This window comes from Pipra filicauda, unplaced genomic scaffold (genome assembly GCF_003945595.2).
Source record: "Pipra filicauda isolate LSUMZ 115617 unplaced genomic scaffold, ASM394559v2 scaffold202_size1376763_pilon, whole genome shotgun sequence".
NCBI lineage: Eukaryota > Metazoa > Chordata > Aves > Passeriformes > Pipridae > Pipra > Pipra filicauda.
The window spans coordinates 311,842-334,354 of NW_024104313.1; the positions used below are offsets into that span (position 1 = coordinate 311,842).

Genomic DNA, 22,513 nt, shown 5'->3' on the forward strand with positions numbered 1-22,513 from the left:
GATAAGACTTTAAGTCCAGCTGGAATTAGAAGCAATAGAATTAACTGGATTGTAATGCTGTAAACCTTTTGGTTCAGATCCTGAAATGCCTCTGGATGGTAGTTCAAATCTCTTCCAGATGGAGGTTTGGCTCTGGGACCTATACTCAAGACAAACATTAGCAATGTCAAGGACTTTTTTTTGGAGCATGCACATTAAATCAGCCTTACATGGTTCAGCATGCTGCTTGTTGTTGTTGTTCAGTCTTACGATTTCCTTAATATGGTGGGGAGGATGATTTACTTGTTTCAAAAGGCTAATTTTCCACTTCACTAACACTCACATGCATGTTTGTGGTTATTTCTTTTAAAGGAAGACTAGGAAAGTGTTTGAAAGGTCATTGCTTTTATAACAAATGAGGCAAGGCTGAATATAGCTGGCATATGCATATCAATATGAAATAATGGGAACTGCTATAATAAAAGACATAAAACATCTATAAAGGAGCTATTAAGGGTTGGGTTTTTTTGTCATATTTTTCTTTTTTGTTGTTGTTGCTGCTGTTGTTCCCCCTCCTGCCTGGAGTTAGCTTTCCAAGGAGATGCTTTAGAATACTGGAAACATGGAGACCTACCAACACATGCATATTTTTTTAAATATAGCACATTTTCTGTGGTGATACTGTATAACTAGACAAAGTGACAATGCATGAGTTGATAGATTAATTCTATGCTTACATTAAACACAAGAAGTTAACTGCAAACTATGATTGTAAAAGGCTACAATTTATTTTTCTGAGCTTAAAATCAAGCAGTTTGTTCTAGTGTATTAGGAAATACAATCTCTAAGTCTGCTGCAGAGAAATAAAATTAAAGTACCAGAGAATAATGATTAAGGAATATTTTTTAGTTTATCTTTTATTTTTTTCTCTAAAGATTTAAGTGGAGACAAATCTTTCTTCTGATTTCATTGGAAATATATAATTTTATAACAAGAGCCAGTAGGACTACTTCAATTTTTCCTTTTTGTAATATTTTTTATTTTTAAATTAATGCTTTTATTAATAGTATTTTCTAGTTTTACGCTAAATTATGAATTATACCAAATTTAAAAGTGAGGACTTCTCAATTGCTTGAGGCAAGATGAAGAAAATTATTATATTGTGGATTTAGAAAATGGTGGGCCAAGGGAGAAAGTGTCATTCCTACAACTACTCAGTAGGCAAGCGAGAACTCTAAGCAGAAACCTTTTTTTTCAAATCCCAGCTATTCCTATTAGATATTGGACTACAAACACTTAATCTAATACAATAATTTGATTACTACAAAACTGCTGTCTTCTCTTTCCTGTTTGTAATAGGATTGTGTTCTGTGTTTGTGTGACCCTTTATCTCAAAGGAGATATACCCAATGGGAATTTGTCCAGTGCAGTGCATGGATATTTGCACAGTGTAATTAAATGCTTATTAATAGTTATCATGCATAAATGTCCATCTGTAGACTATCTGGTAGTAGCACTAAAGCTCTGGAGAATAAGAATTATTTTCAAAAGTGTTTTTCCACTTAAGGAAGCTTGGAAGAATTTAGCTGGTGAAAACTCAAGAATCAGAGAGCATGACTGTGTTCTTTATTTTATCTTGTTTAAAATCTTAAAGTGTGGATTGTTTTTGGTTGGTTTTGTTGTTGTTTTTTCTTTGGGGCGGGGGTGTAGGTTTTTTTCAGATATAAATATATTGTCTAAATGCACAGTAGCTCCAGAATATTTCTTTGGTGTTCCATTACTGTGCAAAGTTGTAAAAATGGTATAAGAGGGAAAACTTATGACCTTGTATTGATAACTCAGCAGTTGTTCAAGTGGAATTAGTGGAAGAATATTGGTATGAATTAAAAGGAAGATAGCATAACCCTGATCTGTAAAATAGCAGTCTTAGTATATAGTAGAGTTCTGTATATTTATAAAGTACCATTTTACTGATTTTGACTCTTAGTGACATTACAAATTAATGCTGATTGATTACTATGAGACAAAACATTAGATCCCATTTTAATTTGCTGTTCCCCTTCCCTCCTACCACCCCTCTCTCCTCCAAAAGAAAATTAGCTTTGTGTGGCATCCCTTTTGTAGGTTTTTTAAAAAATTCTAGGTGTAAACAAGTAAAAGACCTCATAATTTGAGGGAAGAAGAAAGAGAAGTTGTAGGAAGATGACTAGTTACTTGATTTTTCTCTTATCCAAAAAGTGTTCTATGTTTTGACCCTTTTGGTTTTCTTCAGAGTTGTGCGCTGTGTAGTATCTGGTATCAGTTTTTGCAACAAGGAGATAATCCACTCGTATTTCTTGTCTACAGTTCGCATTCTATAAAGGTGATGGGATTACATATGCCTTATCTTTGTGAAGAGAAGCTATTCCCTTAATTATAATTATCTTGTCTACAGATGTGCAATTTTGGTCTGTTAGTTGCTCTGCAGATGTAGTGTCTGTTCAGATCAGACCAAAACTTGAAATAAAGAGAAACAACTTGTTTCTCATAAAGACACTGAGTCTTGGAAAAATGTGTAAGACCCGCAATGGTGGAACACAGTTATAAAGAACAGTTGTGCTAGTGTGTGTGTTTTTGAGGAAGTTCTGCATGTTTTTATTAATATATAGTGTGGTGTACTGCACAGCTGTGTTCTGATTAAAGTGCGAGTTCCAGATCCTCTTCATTACTATAACTAAATTTGTTATAGCTAAGCCTGATGATGACAAATAAATAAAAAGTACTGATTAAGCCACTGCCATAGGCACTGAACTGTGAATAAGTCATAATATTAATTCTAGTTAATCAATTTTATTTGTTGTCACAGTTTACACTGAGCCATAAGCAAGGGAAACAACATCACAGTGATAGTTAGAATATTATTATAAAATGCCAGACATTTAAATAATATATCTGTTGTCTTCCCCTGTGACAAAAGAAACAGATACTGAATAAGATTGCAGTAAAAGAAAAGGGAACTCTGTCTCCAGAATTAAGTGTATTAAAATCCGTAGAAATGCAAATTAGTTTGAAATGACTGTCATGCCAGTGTCGAAGTAACTTGATTTTGTGTCTAAGGGCCTACTCTTTTCTGAAGTGATTAGCATACTTGGTTTTATAGGTGGTCTTAGCCTGAAATGGAGTCAGCAATTTGAATGCAAGTCATAACCTTCACAAATGAAATACAGATATCTTGTCTACAAATCTAAAATCTTTTAATCATGCTGTTCAGAATTCAGGGGAAATCTGAACTTCACCATGAAATTAGATGATGTTTTATGTAGCCGATTTGTCCTGAATTATGCATTTCAAAATATCTTGATAGCAGTCACCTTTTAAAGTAACTTATTTCTATACTTTCTAATGCTTGTGAAGTGACTTCAGACATACCATCCATGATTAGAGAGTTACTCATTTTGTAGCAAAGTGTATCATACAGTACTGTGTGAAAGGAAATCAAAAGCTAAACCTAGAAAAGCACTCATGGGCCTGAAACAGGTTAGGTGTGGGGTAGAGTTATCCCAGTGATGCCTAGCTGTGTTGGCCTTGCCTCGTAGGTGTCTTTTTCAGAACACTGGAGCACTGGGAAATTCAATGCTTATGCCCCAAATGCCTCTTATTTAAGAAAATCAGCTCCTAGAATTATATGAATGATTCAGAGCAGGTATAAAAATGAGATATTTCTTCAACTTAATATCCTTCAAAGCCTGATCTGGTAAGACAGTCACAGAGATGACCTTGTATGCACAAACAAGACTAGGCTGTTACAAAATTCAGGTGTTAGTGGCACCATTTACCTTTATGCAGAGGTGTTACAACCTGCCCCTGAAGGTGGGAGTAGCTGAGGTTCTTGTTAATAGATCCCTTAGGGCAGATTAGAGTGAAACAACACTGACTGGTGTGTGGGGGTGTGTGTATGTATCTATATATCCATATATGTAGATGTGTGTGTGTGTATGTCTAGGGCTTATTTTAGAAAAATTTGGTTGTAAGTGAAAGGAGATATGTAGACATTTTGGTTATTATTTATAGAAATGCAACAATATAAAAGTATAAATATAGCACTTAAGAAAATACATAAGGAAGAGAAAGAAAGGATAAGAGTAGAAAGATGTCACCACCTGTGGATCCAGCAACGAGACTCGATTGTTGCAATTTCAATGTCTGTTGGTCAAAGTCTCTTGGTTGCGGTCTTGATCCGTCACGGGTGGGGGAAATCCCCAAAATACAGAGTTCAATGAGTTAATATACCTTCAGGTTTGTGGTACCTCCCCAGGGGAGGAGTTTTAAACTGTCTGATTCAACACTGTGGATCTGTTGCAACACTGTGGATCACGAGCAGTCCTCTTCTGAAGGGCCCCAGAAATGAGTCTGGGGGTTCTTCAGGGATCTTTGATCGTTTATGACGCCTAAGACATGACAGTTGTCTCTCACGTCAGCATAATTGAACCAGTTATGCCCCATCAGAAAGGGATGGAAACCTTCAGACTTATGTATGAATGTTCTGATACCTCTACCAGAAAGGAGTTTTGGCCTGAGCCAGTTGTGTGAGGTAGGACATTAGCATGATAAAAAACATTACCCCACCTCTACAGGATCTGTTTCTTATTGGTCTTCTCCCTTATCTGACTCAAAACACAGCTTGTTGCTAAACAGAGGTTAGTTTGTTGTGGTCATCCTCTGGTGAATGGTCCTCATCCCCTCTCCACCTGGGCTGTTACTATGCAGATCAGAGGTTTTGCCACCACACATCTAAAAACTCTCCTTCTCCCCTTCGGTTGGGGGGTGCAAACCTGGCCTCAGCAAAGCACCTGTTGCTTTTGCAAATGGCCAATTGCTTGAGTCCTTAACCTTTAACATTTCAGTCTCTCACAAGGGACCTGCTCAAGAGTTTCTATCAGAAAATGGGTGATTTAGGTTCCAAATGCCCCTTTAGCCTGAGTTGGTTCACCTTGTCTGTGATTTTTTTTTTTTTTTTGTGAAAATCCTAAAGATTGACTTAAAGTATTTTCCGGTTGTGCCAATATGTAGAAAATGTTTCAAGAGTAATTCAAAATAATTCAAATTTGTGCACAGGTAAGAGAGAGATATGATGGGGAAAAAAGGCTGCGCTGCAGTCTTTAAAACACTGCTTTAGGAGAAGAAAAAGAGTATTTGATACTAGATTATAAGAAAGTATCTCTGTGCTAATAAATCATGTTATGCCACAAAAACTATCTGAGGGCTAGAGCACCTCTTCTGTAAGGAAAAACTGAGAGAGGTTGTTCAGCCTGGAGAAGAGAAGGCTCTAGGGAGACATAGTTGTGGCCTTTCAATAGTTAGGAGGGGCTTATAATAAGGATGAGGACAGACTTTCTAGTAGAGCCTATTGTGATAGGACAAGGGGTAATGCTTTTAAATTGAAAAGAAGGTAAATTTAGACTGGAAATCAGACATTTTTTTACAATGTGGATGGTGAGACACTGGAACAGGCTGCCTAGAGAGCTGATGGATGCCCCAGCCCTGGAAACATTCAAGGTCAGGTTGGATGTAGCTCTGAGCAACCTGTTATAGTTAAAGATGACCTTAAAAGGTAGGTCCCTTATAACCTAAAGAATGCCATGATTCCGTGAGTGGTTTGGATCAACTCCTTCCTGTATATGCAGTACCTTGATTGGAAAGACAGGATCCTGAATTGCCTGACATAATCTTAATTTTTTAACGTTAGCTATGTTATTATGTAAAATGCTTTAAGAATCATCTTTTCATTTCTTTTATGTGTAGTAAGCAGGAGGGAAAAAGCAAACCCTAGAAACACCATGCATGCAATAATATAATCTTAAATGAATCTCAGATGAATCTGAATAATGCACCTGATGCAGCGTTTCCTGTATTTCTTAATGGCTTTTGCTTGTGAATGCTGTGGTGGGTATGTAAAGTTGAGAGTAACTATAGAATTCAGAAAAAAATAGCAAAGAGTAATTTCGTTTAGTTGTTTTCCTTTTAAAAAGAAGTCTTTGGTATCCTATTACCTTTCCTTTTGGAACACAGGAATATTCTTGCTGAAATTGGTATGCTTTTGTCTGTCAGAGTTTCTGATTATGTGTAAAATCAAAAAATGGATGATATAGCAATCTATTTTCCTCAGATACTGTAGTGTGTAATCTTGATTTTACAGTGTTATATAGGTGCAGTAACTGAAAAAAAGGTTTGATTACCTTATGAAGTTAGTTTCTTGCTAGTGTCTTGCTAGTGGCTCTTTAGCTTTAGACTTTTGTGTTGATTAGTTGAGAAATATATATTCTTAGTAAAAACGTGGAATAGATTCTGGGGTGGTTTTTAATTTTCTTTTATTTTTTTTTTTTAAGAATGTATCTAGTATCCTTGGAGTTTGTATCTTTCTATGGGAATGGGAGGGAATCACAGAATATTCTGAGTTGGAAGGGACCCATCAAAATCATCAAGTCCCTGTGCAGGACACTCAAAGAATCACACCATGTGCCTGAGAGCATTGTCCAAATGCTTTTTGAACTCAGACAGGCTTGGTGCTTTGACCACTACCCTAGGGAGCCTGTTCCAGCACCCAACCACCCTCTGGGGGAAGAACCTTTTTCTGATATCCAATCTAAATCTCCCCTGGCACAACTTCAGGCCATTCCCTCGGGTCCTGTCACTGGTCACCACAGAGAAGGGATCAGTGCCTGCCCCTCCTCTTGCCCTCACAAGGAAGCTGTAGACTGCTATGAAGTATCCCCTCAGTCTCCTCTTCTCCAGACTGAACAGACCAAGTGACCTCAGCCACTCCTCATATGCCTTCCCCTCAAGGCCCTTCACCATCTTCATTGCCCTCCTTTGGACACTCTCTAAGAGGTTAATATCATTCCTTTATTGTGGTGGCCCAAACTGCACACCATATTCAAGGTGAGGCTGCACCAGTGCAGAGCAGAGAGGGACAATCGCCTCCCTCAACTGGCTGGTGATGCTTTGCCTGATGCCCCCCAGGACACAGTTGGCCCTCCTGGCTGCCAGGGCACTGCTGACTCATTCAATTTACCATCAACCAGGACCTTCAGGTCCTTTTCTGTGGCTCTGCTTTCCAGCATCTCATTCCCCAGTCTGTACTGACATCAAGGGTGGCCCCATCCCAGATGCAGTATCCGGCACTTCCTTTTGTTGAATTTCATATCGTTGGTGACTGTCCAACCCTCTAATTAGACAAAGTTTCTCTACAGGGGAAAGTTTTTCTGCCTTAGAGGAAATCAACGGCTCCTCCCAGTTTTGTATTGTCTGCAAACTTGCTTAGTATCCCCTCCAGTCCTGCATCCAACTGATTTATGAAGATATGGATTTACCATAGCACAAGTAGTTGAATTGACTGTTGTCTCTGGACATGTTGTCTAATGGTGACTTACAGAAGTGAATCAATGGGCTGATGGCTTCTCTAGGTATTGCCTACAATGGGAATGCTCTGGCTTCATCTCTCTGTCCAAAGACTTTTTAAAATTGTTTTTAATCCTTGTAAAGAAAAATATTTAAATTTGAATGATGTGACATGCAATTATCACATCTGAATTAAATTATTACTGTGGAATAGTCATGAGGCTTGGATTTTTATTTTACATCTTTGGTTTATTGCCTTTGTGTAACTGCAACTCATATGAATTTGAATTATAAGGTGTCTAGTTTGCACTATTTGCAATATGTTAATTGCAGACCTCGGCTTGTATATTGGCTTACTTAGATTTTGCGTTTTTGTGTACTTCTTCATTTAGTCCATATATTTCCCATGCAGACATGGGTTATGATGTATTCAGATTGCAGATTCAGATAGAAGACTGGCACGATCTTCTCTACCTAAAATGCATGAAATTGTTTAAATGTTTCTGTAGTTCAAAACTTTTAGATGAAATGGTTTCATGTTTGACATGAAATTATAGTAGTAACTGGTAAAAAAATACCTTCACGGGGAAAATGTATCTTCCACCTGCTCTGCTCTGAGAGATTTGCCTTAAGGAATAGAAAGTTCAGTGTAATCCTCATTTATTGTCAGTTCCAGTCAGCAGCATATTTTCATACAGAAGTTCGGATATGTTTACTGAATTTTAATCCTACCACTCAGTTATGGAGAGCTCAAAGATGAGAGGATTTGATACCCGATCCTAAAGGTGCTTCACCTCTGAATGACCGACACTTTTCTGGAGCTCTCTGACTTGAAGAGGTTGACTCCTTATGTGGTTACTGACAATTTATCTGTGTGCTAATCACGTCTTCTTTAAAATTGTACCAAGTCTGTCTGGATCCCAAGGGCACTGACCAGCCCCCAGCAGCCCCCTCTCACCCTGCATAGAGCTGTCGTGCAGCCTGGCCCCACTGGTGCAGAGGGAATGGAGGGCTTTCCGTTGGGCTGCTCCTCACTGCCCAGAAAGTCCCGTGGGACAAAATCTATGTGCTCCAGGCAGCTGCTGCTTTAGAAAAAGCTGAGAGACATAGTAAGTTTAATTCAGATTTAGTCGTTTTATAGCTTGTAACTTTGACTTGGGAGTGGAAACCATAGGAACACAAGGAGTGTTTTGGGTAGACAAACAAAATGGCCTTTGCATTTTCTGATCCCAGCCACAAATCCTTAATACATGGAGGACTATTTTCTGTATGTTGAGAGTTGTAGTAGCTCAAATAACCTTGAGCTTTCTGGGCCAGACTGAATACATCCCAACTGGAGTGAGAAGAGGGATGTGTATTGGAAGTTTTGATTTCTCCTGTCTGTTAGCTCCCTTTCATCTGCCCACTTCCCTGTGGAAGGAGCCCTGGAAAGTCACCACAGCAGCAACAGCAACTGAAGCCAGAGGGTTTTAGTCTGCTTCTGGATGTACTGACTTCAATGGCATCTGCTGGTGTTATCATTCGTAACTGTGGATTTTTTAATGTTATAATTTCAATGGACACAGTAAATACATGGCATGTTTAGAGAATTATAGATATTTTCTCTAGTTGTGTTTTCTTTTTGCACTCTAGAAAAAACATTTAATGCTATCCAGACAAAAAACATTGATAGATTAGTAATCATTAGTCTGACAGACTGTTTTGAATGAAGTTTGATTATTTGTTTTAGGATACTTTACATCCATTTTTTTCAGTTCTTTATCTCTCATTCAAGACCAAAGTTTAGCTACATTACTCTCAAGAAGTCTAGCAGCAGCAGGACTTTATAGTTCAATTTCTCAGCTGCAGTTGTTGTATTTGAATTATCTTTTTGCCCCTTTCTGCTGGGGTGGGCCAACCAAAATAACTGTTCAAAAGCACATTTTGAATAAGTTTTTTGCTTGTATAAGAAATTGTTTGTTCTGGCAACACCATTCACATTGTAAAATATTATAAATGAAGAGGTGACTCTGGAGACTTTTATCTTGGGTGTCTTTGTATGAACTTTCATTATTTAGTTGAGATCAGTAGAATGACTTGCAAATCCTTGTAGTATGATACAGTATGAAAGAAAAGACAAGAACTTACTAAAATCATCTGATTAATGGGTTTTCTTCTCTTTTCTTCTTTTTTTTTAGCAAAAAAAACCTGTGATAAGAAAGAAAAAGTAATGATCAATAAAATAATGTAATAGAAAGTATTTGTACTCTCCTTACCTTTATTTTCAGTTAGAGATGTGATACCATCATGTTTCATTTGAAATAACTACCATGCAGGAAATGTTCTTAATTGCACAATTGCGAGCAGTTCAGCAAATTGTCAGCTACTTCATTTTGAAAGAGTTATAACTGTTGACATAAAACTGTCAGTTTACTAATTAGGCTGGGCACTCTTAAAGGAAAATTGCATCTCTAAGAAACCACTGTAAATCAAACCAGTAGGTTCAATCCAACAAATACTCAAAGCATGTGATTGACTCTACTTCAACCTTGTAGGCTCCCTTCAAATACTGGAACATCTATGGGGTCTCCACGCAACCTTCTCTTCTCCAGGCTGAACAGCCCCAACTTTCTCAGTCTTTCTTTTTAAGGAAGGTACTCCAGTCTACTTATCAGTTTCATGGCCCTCCTCTGGACTTTCTCCAACCCTTCGATATTCTTATGTTGGGGGCACCAGAACTGTACACAATACTCAGGTGGGGGTCTCACAAGGGCAGAGTAAAGAGGGAGAATCACCTCCCTCGAACTGCTGGTCATGGTCCTTTTGATGCAGCCCAGGATTCGTTTGGCTTTCTGGGCTGTGAGTGCACACTGCTGGCTCATGATGAGGTTTTTGTCAACCATCACCCCCAAGTCTTTCTCCATAGGGCTGCTCTAGCAAGTAGCTTATTTAATAACATGGTCTAGTTGTATTCATGATTGTCAAGATAAAGAAAAATTAAATAAATATGGAGCTTTACATGATTGCTATGATTCAAATAGATTTTTCTTTAGAATTGAAATAAAATATCCAGACTCTCTAGTATTAGAAATGTGCCATATGAATCTTTTCTGCTGAGTCTAATTGAGTGTTGCTCATGTAACAGCTAGATTTTTCTTAGTAAGTGCTTAAAAAGATGGTCAGATTGCTCTTTTAAATTAAGCCTGCTAAGAATTTATAATATCTGGATTGGTGTATTTAAAAGTCTTAATTTTTCATCTCCATTACTGCACTAAGAAAACAGGATGAAAGCTTTTATTTAAATGTTATATCCATACACTGCTCAGAAGAAACCATCTTAGCATTCAGCAATGCCATTCTAATCACAAGTGTGAAATGTGAAAAGCGAATCATGTACAGAGCTAGGGATGCTGAGAAAAAAGTATGAATGCACTGGTTTACCAATGGTAACTTCAGGCTTAATCAATAGCCTGATAGACAGATAAACTGCTTGAGAGACATAAAGCAGTTTGTCTATCCAATAAAAACATCTGTGTTTTTCTTCCTTTTCACTGACTCTAGAATTTGCCCAGTTCCTTGGGGATTTATCAGCTCTTGACCCTTCTCCAGCCTTACCCATCTGTTCTGAGACATTCATGAGCCTCTAGGATCTGACTCTGTTGTTGTCTTGCAAATCACCCTTCATCAGAAATATTATGGAAGTAGCATAATAAGAAAAAAAATGTTGGAAGGTGCTAGATTTTAGAGAAGCAAACAAGCTTTAGGCAGGTGATGCTGAGGGAAACAGCTCTGATTATTTAGTAAAAATGTTTATACTGTTGTAGGAAACGGTGTGTTCCTTTTATAAAATTGTTTTTTAAAGACTGAAGTGCTCATATTGTGAAAGCAAGCTCAAACTTGCTTTGAGAAGAGTAGAAGAAAATAATAGTAAGAAGTTTTTATCGTCTCTTCTACGGGTTAGGTTTGTTACAGTTGGTGGGGATCTCTTGCTGTTTATGCAATAGTTATCGCCTGTGGTAAACTGTGTTTGCGTATCACGGAATGGCCTAGATTGGAAGAGACCTTAAAAGATCATCTAGTTCCAACCCCACTGCCATGGGCAGGGACACTTCCCACTAGAGCAGGTTGCTCAAAGCTACATCCAGCCTGGCCTTGAACACTTCTGGGGATGGGGCATCCACAGCTTCTTTGGGCAACCTCTTCTGGTGCCTCACCACCCTCACAGTAAGGAATTTTTTCCCAATACCTAAATCTAAACCTACTCTTTTAGTTTGTAGTCATTCCCCCTCACTCTGTCACTACATTGCTGTTGTAAAAAGACCCTCTCAATTTTTCTTGTAGGCTCCCTTCAGGTACTGGAAGGCCACAATTAGATCACTCTGAAGCCTTTTCTTCTCTGGGCTGAACAAACCCAGTTCTCTCAGCCTTTTCTTCTAGGAGAGGTGCATGCTTACTGTCAGAATACATCTTGGTTCCTACTTTGTCTGGGGGGCAGAGCTGTTCATCTATACTGGCGCTGGAAGCAGTGAATTGTGGTAGCTTGGAGTGGATACCCTGGTTAGAGTGGCTAAAAGGAAATAAATTTTTCTAGCATTTTGGGGAGCTTTTTCTGTCTTACTGTCTCAAGATGCTGAAATCATGCCAAGGAGTCGTCATAAAATGTTAAGCTCTTCAAATACGCTCACATAGACATGTCAGTAGCCATAGTTTTGCAGAGGAGCCTGAGTGTTCGCATGGTTTGCATCAGGTTTAGCACATTTCTAGTGACTTGTATGCTGATTTTTAAATTCTCTCAAGACCTGAAATTATTTCTTACATAGCTTTAAAAATTCTTCTGCATTAATACTTGTTCCTTGGTTGGGTCATTTGCTCAACATTTTAATGATTTATGTCTCTCATGTAGATAGTAGCAGGTACAAAGATGTGTTTTAATGATATTCTACTGCATATTGTTCACTAGGGGAGAATATAAAGCAGGGAAAATACAAAGCATTGAATACGTGGATAGTTTTCAGTCTTTTAAATGATTCAGAGTCTTTGATCAATCACTGGTTTCTATTGCTGACCTCTGCTTCTGACCTTCCACTTACTTTACAGGTCAACAGTTCTACCAGCAACTGCATTTTGAATAATTTTGTTATTTGAGATCTCGAGATAGTGCTTTTGGTTTTGAAGATTTTTTTTTTTTTTTTTTCCACATGGTCCTCAATGAAAATTCAGGTTTAGTTCTACAATAAAAAATGGCATCTTGGCTACTGGAAGGAAAGTACTCTGAGAGTAGAGTGTACTGTACTGTCCACTATAGTGGGCATCAATACGATAACCTGGTGGAATGTACGCAGATTTCCAGTACTTCCCTCATACATTGAAAAAAACACCTCAGTCCCCCCATTCTCCCTATGATGCATAGGAGTTTCAGTTCAAGTTTAATATGCCATTTTCCAACTTTTTTTTTTCCTGTCTTCCCTCTCAAAAAGGGAAGGAACAACTCCCATATGCCCAAAGCATAGAAATTTCCATACCTAGTTATTTGGGAAATACTCAACTATGTTTGATATGACTTTTTCTATTCAGTGGTGTTCTTTCTATTTCTTTCTTTATTCTGTCATTTTCCCATTTATACACCGGAAAAGTCTTCTGTGATGTATCTCTTTTAATGCATAGCTTCCTCTGTGAGCCATTTGGCTGGGTACAAGAGGGCCAGTTGCTTTAATCTCACAATCAGAAGACTTTGTTCCTCTCACAGTGTGTTCTTGATTAATGCAAACTAATAATTGCAAACGCTACAGTGCGCAGTGTTACAACACCAAAAGTGATTGGCTGACCTGCAGTTTGACAGGCTTTTCTTAGACTCAAGAAAGAAGGATAGAAAAATTGCATTTCAAAGTGTTTATCTCACCAGAATTCCTAATTGTATTTTGACGCAATTATAGCAATGACATTTAGTAGTGCTGTTGCTAAAGAAACATTAACATTTTGAATGCACAGTTTTTTTCAAGGATAAATGTCTTTTTTGCTATTTTAGTTTTGAAGGTGGAAAACTAAAATTCTCAAGCACACTAAATCTTTTGGGTGTGTTAAGTTAGCCTTAATAATAAAATATGGCCCTGAATAATGCCAAGCGCAGATGTGGGAAAGATTTTTCCTCATTTTTCAAACGTGGAAAATGAGGCATAGTATAGGGTTTCTTTGTTCGGTTGGGGTTTATTGTTTTGTTAGTTTTTTCTCTCCACTCATCAATGCCAGACAGACACAAACCCAGTATATTCTGTCAGTCCATTTTTCCTGCTGGATTAATTCCTGCTTGTCCCTTAAGAACTTGATCTGACTTTTGCTAGAACAAAAAACCCCAACACTATTGACTTAAAGCTAGGTCCGGTTAATGTTATCAAAAGAGTTAAATGAATCTGACTTTCTTATGGGTTTATGCCCATCATAACAGTTAAAATAAAGAAGTGATGAATAGGGTAAGGTTTTTAGGAGGTAAAAATAGGAAGTTGTTAGCTACAGAGTGAGTGAACAGTTGATAGTCGCTGATAGTGTGGGATTATGCTCCTAGTTCCCTGTATATATGCTTTTAGCATACCTTAAGTGGAAGATGACATTTTTATTTCGAACAGTGAGCTGCTTTGTGTGAAAAGTGCTCTTGTACGCATGAGAAATGTTGTGAGGAAATTATTGCAGAGAGTGAGAGCACCATGCCATGTAGCACACTAACTTTCCCTCGGAGATAAGAACTTAAAAGGTGACTGCAAAATTCATATTATTGTTTTTACTGTTAATAAATAAAAAAGATATTTTCCTCTTAGTCAGCTGCAGGCCAACGTGTAAACAGTGTTGAATCAGAAGATGAGTCTTTGCAGCTTTTTGATTATGATTAAGTCAGTTTCTGTCTTAAGCTAAGAAAACAAACCTACTATTTGGCTCCTGTTCACAACACTGACCTTAGAGTGGAGGGACCATATGTCCTATCTGTGACTGAGCTTTACTGGTGAATATTGTTGTATACTCTGATTGAACTGTAATAATGACAAAACTGTCTAGCTAAAATCTAAAGGAAGTGGGGGTAGGAAAAGCAGCAATGAAATCAAATTTTATGTGTTTACTTACGAAGTGAATTAAAACCTTTATATGCTTTGGTTTTGGTTTGCAGGGCCCATCTTGCTGGGATGATGTGCTGATTCCCAACAGAATAAGAGGTGTTTGCCAGTCCCAAGGGTGCAATGGAAATGTAGCGGTAAGATTTTGTCATGTTTCTCCAAGTACGGTGGCGCTTATAAGAATAATTCCTTGTAACAATTCTAACCATGTTAGAATTTCAGTAATAAATGTAAAGCAACATGTATGGTACTTCAAAAGAGCTGTTCAACATCAGATAATATACCTCTGATGTCTGGCAAAATGGAGGAACTTGAGTCAGTTGCTGTTTGGAATGAAGGAGGAAATAATTTTATCTCATCTTTTGCACTGAAGTAGAACTCTTACATTTTCAAGTATGCATAGGTTAAATGCATAATGTAATACTTAAATGTTTATGCCGATGCTCATTTTAGAATTATTATGTATATCATTGCCCTGAAAGCTTCAAATTTCCATGTCATCTTGTATATCAGAACTTGCATATCTGATTTCCAGGCTTTGTCCACAGGAGTGGGTTCTTCACACTGATTATTTTACAGTCTGTTCTCCCATGTCTTTTTGCTGTTCTTTCCTTTGTTTACTGAAGTTGCATCAATGAAAAGACTGAGTAAGAAGGACCACAGGTATCTCAAATTCTTAATGAAGATTTTTTAAAACATTACTTATGCATACTTACATCTTTTCATGTATTAAGATATTTATAGTATTTAATACTAAAAATGTTTTAAGAGATACCTCCTTCTCAGGAAAAAGCTTAATTTGAGTGTTCCTTCTGGACATAGATTTTTAAAGACAAACACGAAACTTCATATATATGGAAGGATTCTACTCATCAAAGATTTGCAGACTGGGACTACGTAAGCGCCTTTTTTCAGAGTTTCTCGCCTGCTCTGGTGCGGCCTTCTCTTTGTCTTCCCTAGCAAGACGGTTGTAAAGGGGCATGTCTATACAGTTCCATAGATGTCTCCTGCTTGGCCACAGATGGCGTCAGGAAATACTTTTATTTAACTTTAGGCACCAAATGATTGTTTAGCAGCATGGGATTTATGGCTGCGTCCATGTGCAGCCAACAGAAACTGCAGCTTTTGGGCTTCTGCGTCCTGCTGTGCATCTTGTAATAGTGGCTCAGCCACGCTTTTGAAAGTGGTCAGTGTTAGACATTCAAGTGGTATTCTCAGAGTAGTACTGTTGGAGTGTAAAAGCAAGCACCACTCTGCCTCTGGGCAGATTGGCTGTACCTTGCCCAGTTTTGATATGCTTCAGGAAATACTCTGGGTGCAAGAGGGTTGACTGCCTGACTTTGTTACCTGTTTGTTGTCGCTGTGCCACTTCTGTCCCTGGGAAGAAGTCCTTCCTGTTTTCTCTTCTTTCTTTAAGGATGACACAGGAACATGAAGAAGGTAAAACTTGCTTTTGACAAGGAGAGAAGTCTCCTTGGCAGGTATCCAGCTTGAGCCTTTATATACAAAAGCATGTGATTAAAATTCCCAGTTTTGTCACCTAGTGGGACTTGCAGAATATATCTGACTGACTTGCAGCTACCAACTTATGGCTTTTGTTATCCAACATATTTGTGAAAAAGGTACTGAAATAACAACACTTTTGGCAGCCCTATCTCCTGAGCTACATCCCATTGCCTCAGTGAATCAGTTATTATTTTTTAAAAGCAAAAAATGAAGCAAGATAGCATCCTTTGTGAAGAGAGAAGACAAAAAGCATTGACCATAAAACTAAAATCTTAACTGGCTAATGTTGTGGCAAACAACCAATACTCAGTCAACCAAGTCCCATGACTCCAGTTGCTGTCAGTGCCTCTGGCAAGCTGCATATTTAGCAGAGCCAAGGATCAGTATTATCTTTCAGTAAGGCATCACTGAACAAAATTCAGGCGACACCTTATATTAGGCAGATATGTTGCAAATGCAGCTTCAGACCACCTGAACTACAGGGATAAGGCTGTTATTGAAAAAATGTGCTGCTCCTTTATTTCCAAACTTTATTTCCAGACACACTTGCCCTTTATCAGCTACAAGCCACTATATCAATTGTGTTAGAACTGAACCAGACTGAGGTGCAAGAACAGTCCAAATTTTTATGATTTGCAACCACAATCGCTGGCAATATACATCTAGTCAAGAAAAATTAGGCAATGAAATGAATTTGACCTTTTTTTTTTTTTTTTTTTTTTAATCTGCCTATCCAGTAGGTGACCCTGCACCAGGTATTTGAATTGGTGGCTTCTTGAGGTCCTCTGGTTGCTGAAAGACATTCTTGTGCTTTTGAATGGTTTGGTTTTTTTCAGCCTCACTCACTGTGAAAACACATCATCACTTCCTGGGAAATCTTCCAGTTCAAAGGATTAAATCACTGAGACTTTTGTTTTGTATCTTGCTGAGCGGGAAATGATAGGGATCCTACAGATGTGCTTCCAGGATTTGTCATTCTTTTCTGCTCTGGTAATACAGTCTAACTGTTTGTAACAGAATAAAAAATAACCTTTAACTAAATCATAGGTTGAAACCTCTAAACTTTTCTTGGCTGTTACGATCTTTGAAAAATTAAATCATATTTTATCATTAAATATTCATTTTTGCATTTTCATGATAAAGTTTGTGCAATTATGTTTTGTCTCTCTTAAGTAGCTCCACAGTGTAAACACTTCTTTTCAGTGATGTGCAATGAAGAAGCTTTGAAGCTCTTAGTTGTAAGTTATCAACAAACTGCAAATACTGCTGTTTAAGGGGGAAAAAAAAAAGATTGCTCCATTATTTCTCCCCAAGACATGTTTTGCTTAAAATTGGTTTTTGTCAGTTTTAAATTCTCATAAACACCAGTTTGCAACATACCTTCAAAAGGTAATTATATTTTCCTTTGAATACTAATTTATTTTTATTTTGATATGACATTAGTCTCTCTGACAGAAATTACAGACTTTAATTCTTTTGGAATCAAAAATGTAAATATAGTAGTTGACAATATGAGAAAACAATGGAAATCAAATTTCAGTTCAGTTAAATAAAATTTTTCAAATATTACCAGAAGATATGATTATCTTGATGATAAATGCACTGTGATTTGATGTGTTCTAATGTACTCCCAAATATGAAATGTATCTCCTTAATTTTTGTGGGTGTACTCAACGTAAACTTAATTAAAATTTTCATATGATCTATTCTCTGTGCTTTATTTGTGAACTCAACTACTTTTGAGCTTGCAGTGAGGGGAAAAAAGTATTTTGTAAATAGTTGTAATTCCTAATTATGATCAAAAGAATTGCAAGAGAAATAAATATAAAAGGTAACCTTGCAATTGTAATATCTTAAAATATGCCTGAATTCTGACTGAGAAATTGGAGAACCTGGAACACTGTATATCGGTCCCATGTGCTGCCTGGGATACTTCCCCACAGCTTCTTTTCATATTCATTTTGATTGTAAGCTGTTACGCCACAACCTGGGTTAGTGGGCTCTTGAGAAATTGTGTGCTGTAGCCAGAAATACAAAAAGTTACAAAGACAGGTGAAAATGGCTAAACAGAGAATATGGATCCTGGAAAGGTAATGAGCAGTGTTCATTTCAGAGACTTAATGTTAGACTAGTTTATGAAACAAAATGAGTAGTCAAGTGCTTTGAGAAACAGTTAAAATACACAGATTGTCCAAAGCAGAGCTCAGTGTTGGTTTTTTTTTCATAATAATTACAGTATATCAGAAACAATACATTCATTCTGAACTTCTACAGCTTCAAAAAGATGAAATTGGTGTGAATACTTGTGTTGCTGCAATTGTAGAACACTCAAGTCACTTTTAAAACAAACTTTAATTATATTAATTAGAAAATGGAAGAGTCTACTTTAGCTGATTGACACATTTTAAATGAGGATCAAATTGGAGTATTTCAAGCTGTTTCACAAATTAGGAGAGAGAACTTTGTACTTTTGGTGGCTTTCTCAAAAAACTTTCAGCCAGAAGCACTGTATGTAGCTGCGCAGGTATGGTTGGAAAGAGGTGTGGTTCTGTGAATTTGCAGATACTTTTCTCACATGAGCATAATTTAGTTACAGCTTAGAGTCACAAAATCATTTAGATTGGAAAAGACCTTTAAAAGCATCAAGTCCAACTGTTAACCTCGTACTGCCAGGTGCACCACTAAAACATGTCTTGAGAGTATTTCTGGTATAATTTTTGTGGATTCATGCTTGTCTTTACAAGTCATCAGAAAACACGTGATACTAAACGCTTTATTCAACCTTTCCTTATTCAAATAAGATATTACTGAAGGAGTGTTCTTGTTAGACTCAAACTTTTTCCGGTCTCTAATATACATACAGAACATTTTTGTTTATCATTCAATGAAGTGAATTTCTGGTTGCAAAGAGGGCTATTCTACTTCTGTATATAAAAAGGCTATTACATTTTCTTTCTCTTTTTAGGCTTATGCTTTGTAAAAGTCATCAAGAGCCATACAAATAATATGCGTCTTTTCATAGGTAGACAGAGAGCTGTGGCACCACTGTAAAGCACTGAACTGGTGATTTCATGGGAATCAGCTACACATCAATCCTACACTCCAGTGAACATGCATCAGTTTCTGAAACACATTGCCATGTCTTCAAGGCAAAATATAGGGCAAGTGGTTTTGAACTTTAGAAACCTGTGGAAAAAGTACTAATGTTCTGTTTGTGTTGTTGGGATTCTCACTTGATGCGCCAAACCAGTTGATGTAGATTAGAAAATCTCAGAAATAATAATGAAAAGGTTAAAGACAATTATAGGTTAGATATGGCTTAAGGTATTGGGAATAAGGAAAAATGAAAACCTGATGAAGACTGCATCAAATGTCCATCATCAAAACTGAATAGCAATTTATCTCTTCTCCAGTCCCTAGTTAGGCTTCAACAAACCATTTCTGAAAGAAGCAGTGGGACTTCTGTGAACTTTTACAAGCGGTTCTGTGCAGGGCTAAGAGTTGGACTCAATGATCCTTGTGGGTCTCTTCCAACTCAGCTTATTCTGTGATTCTGTCATCTCTGAGTACTGGATTTTCTTAAATATCAAGCTTTATAGCAACCTCCTGTGTCCAGAGCAAAGATTTATATTCCACTTTTGAGCATATGGTCATTATATGTGATTTTAAATGGTCAGATTCCACTGTATTGTAGCATCTGTGTTGGAGGCTATGTTTGGGAGCAAAAAGTTTGCAACAAGAGCCGTGCTCTGCTTTTTAATTATGTAGCTTTTTCTATTATTTTTTCCCATTCCTCCTGTGTAACTTGAATCTTGCCATTTTATTTTTATTATATTTAAATTTTTGAACATTTTTCATTAATATTTTTCCTATTCTTGCTTGTTTATTATCATTAGATTTATCGCTGAGGAGAGCAATATTATGTGATCTTTTCATAGTCAGTCTGTTCCACAGGGAGTCTATGCTCATCTGAAATAGGTTGGACTAAGAAATCAAGGGAATAGTATTCAGCTTGTACACTTTAAATATGCAGCTTACCAAATGATTTTTTCTTTCAAGCATCCAAAGCTATTCTTTTCAAACATCACCGTTCAGATGAAATATGCTTGTTTTCATCTCATTTTGCTTTGATTAGCTTAGACCTCAATTTCAGTTGAGAACAGAAATAAATTCTGTAGCAGAGTATCACGAGTAAAGTAGTAAATTTAGTGATGTTATCAAAGTATGAATATAGTAAAGAACTATCATCTCATTATAGGAAGGCTCTGATACATTGCTATATTGTTTATTCATTATTCTGTGTGTACAATGATGTGGTTGGTTATTTGTGAAAGGAGCCATGTCTGTCTGTCCTTGGAGCTGTTATAATATTTTCAATGTCATAATATTACTATGAATAATTTAAAAAATTCTGGGATGTTTCTTAATACAAAGAAACCATGTTAGTTTGCCTTATGCTTTAGAGAGTGGTCCAGATATCATATGCTATTAAAAAACATTTACCATTAGTATGATGGAATAGGAGTGCTAATTAAAATACCAGATAAGAATCCTTGTAACAACTTAATATTTGTGGAGTAAGATTATCACAGAATCATTTAAGTTGGAAAAGACTTCCAAGATCATCAAGTCCATTTTGACAAATCCCCACCTTGTCAACTAGACCACAGCACTAAGTGCCACAAGACTGTTCAGTGCTTGACAACCTTTTCTGGGAAGAAATTCTTCCTGATGTCCAACCTGAACAGCCCCTGGTACAGCTAAAGGCTATGTCCTCTCATCCTGTCACTAGTTGCCTGGGAGAAGAGGCTGACCTGCACCTGGCTACAACATCCTTTCAGGTAGAGTGATAAGGTCACCCCTGAGCCTCTTTTTCTCCAGAGTAAAGAACCCCAACTCCCTCAGCCATTATAACAACTTCTTTATCCAGTCTTCATAGAGTGCTAGAATGGCTTGGGTTGGAAGAGACTGTAAAGTTCATCTAGTTCCAACCCCTCTGATGTGGGCAGGGACACATTCCACTAGACCAGGTTGCTCAAAGTCCCATCCAACCTTGCCTTGAGCAATTCCAAGGCTGAGACATCCACAGCTTCTCTCGGCAACCTGTTCAAGCGCCTCACCATCCTCACAGTGAGAAATTTCTTCCCCAATATCTAAGTTAAACGTACTTTCAGTCTGAAACCATGACCCCTTGTACTATCACTACATGCTTTTATGAAAAGTCCCTTTCCAGCTCTCTTGTAGGCTACCTTCAGGTACTGGAAGGCTGCTATAAAGTCTCCCCAGAGCCTTTTCTTCTCCAGGCGGAAAAAAACCAATTTGTCATCTTGTCTTCGTAGGAGAGGTGCTCCAGGCCCCATTTATCTTTCTGACTCTCCTCTGGACTTGCTCCAACATTTAGATACAGTATTCCAGGTGGGGTCTCATGAGGGCAGAGTCGAGGGCAGAATCACTTCCCTCAGCCTGCTGGCTGCACTGCTTTTGATGCAACCCAGGATTCAGTTGGCTTTCTGGACTGCAAGTGCACATCGCCAGGTTATCTTCTTGTACACCAGCACCACCTGTAAGTCCTTCTCCCTAGGACTACTCTAAGTTCATTCTCCTCCTGTGCTTGTACTCGGGATTGCATCAACCCAGGTGCAGGACTTTGTACTTGGCCTTGTTGAACTTCATGAGGTGTGCATGCGCCCCCTCTTAAGCCTGTCAAGATCCCTCTGGATGGCATCCCTTCCCTCCAGTGTGTCAACAGCACCACACAACTTGGTGTCATCGGTGAACTTGCTGAGGGCATGCTTGATCCCACTGTCCGTGTTGCCAACAAGGATGTTAAACAGTGCCACTCCTAGTGCCAGTTCCTGAGGAACTCCACTCATCACTGGTCTCCACTTCAACATTAAGCCATTGAACACAACTCTGAGTACATCCATCCAGTCAATTCATTATCCACCGGTTGTCTGTCCGTCAAATCTGTGTCTCTCCAGTTTAGAGACAAGGATGTTGTGTTGGACAGCATCAAACGCTTTGCACAAGTCCAGGTAGATGACATCAGTTGCTCTTCCCTCATCCACCACCACCGTAGCCTCTTCATAGAAGGCCACCAGATTTGTCATGCAAGATTTACCCTTAGTAAGGCCATGTTGGCTGTCACCAATCACCTCCTTATTTTCCATGTGCCCTAGCATAGTTTCCAGGAGGATCTGCTCCATGATCTTGCTGGGCACAGAGGCAAGACTGACTGGCCTGCAGTTCCCTGGGTCATTCCTTTTTCCCTTTCTAAAACTGGGGGGCATATTTCCCTTTTTCTAATCACTGTGAACTTCACTGGACTGCCATGACTTCTCAAAAAGGGTGGATAATGGCTTAGGAACTTCATCCACCTAAGGACCCATGGATGCCTCTCATTAGGTCTCATGGACTTGTGCAATTTCAGGTTCCTTATATGGTCTCAAACCTGATCTCCCACAGTGGATGGTTCTTCATTCTTCTAATCCTTACCCTTGCATTCTGCAACTTGGGTAGTGTGGCTGGAGCACTTACCAGTGAAGACTGAGGTAAAAAAAGTCATCATTTTC

General features: G+C 38.1%; 1 protein-coding gene across 1 annotated transcript in view; it reads left to right on the plus strand.

The window, feature by feature from the left end:
- PRKN (parkin RBR E3 ubiquitin protein ligase) overlaps positions 1-22,513 on the plus strand; it is a 710,634-nt gene that overhangs the window by 302,898 nt on the left and 385,223 nt on the right. The window contains exon 6 of the mRNA XM_039380803.1: positions 14,489-14,572. Within this exon, the coding sequence (XP_039236737.1) occupies positions 14,489-14,572 (84 nt within the window). The remainder of the gene's footprint in view (positions 1-14,488; positions 14,573-22,513) is intronic.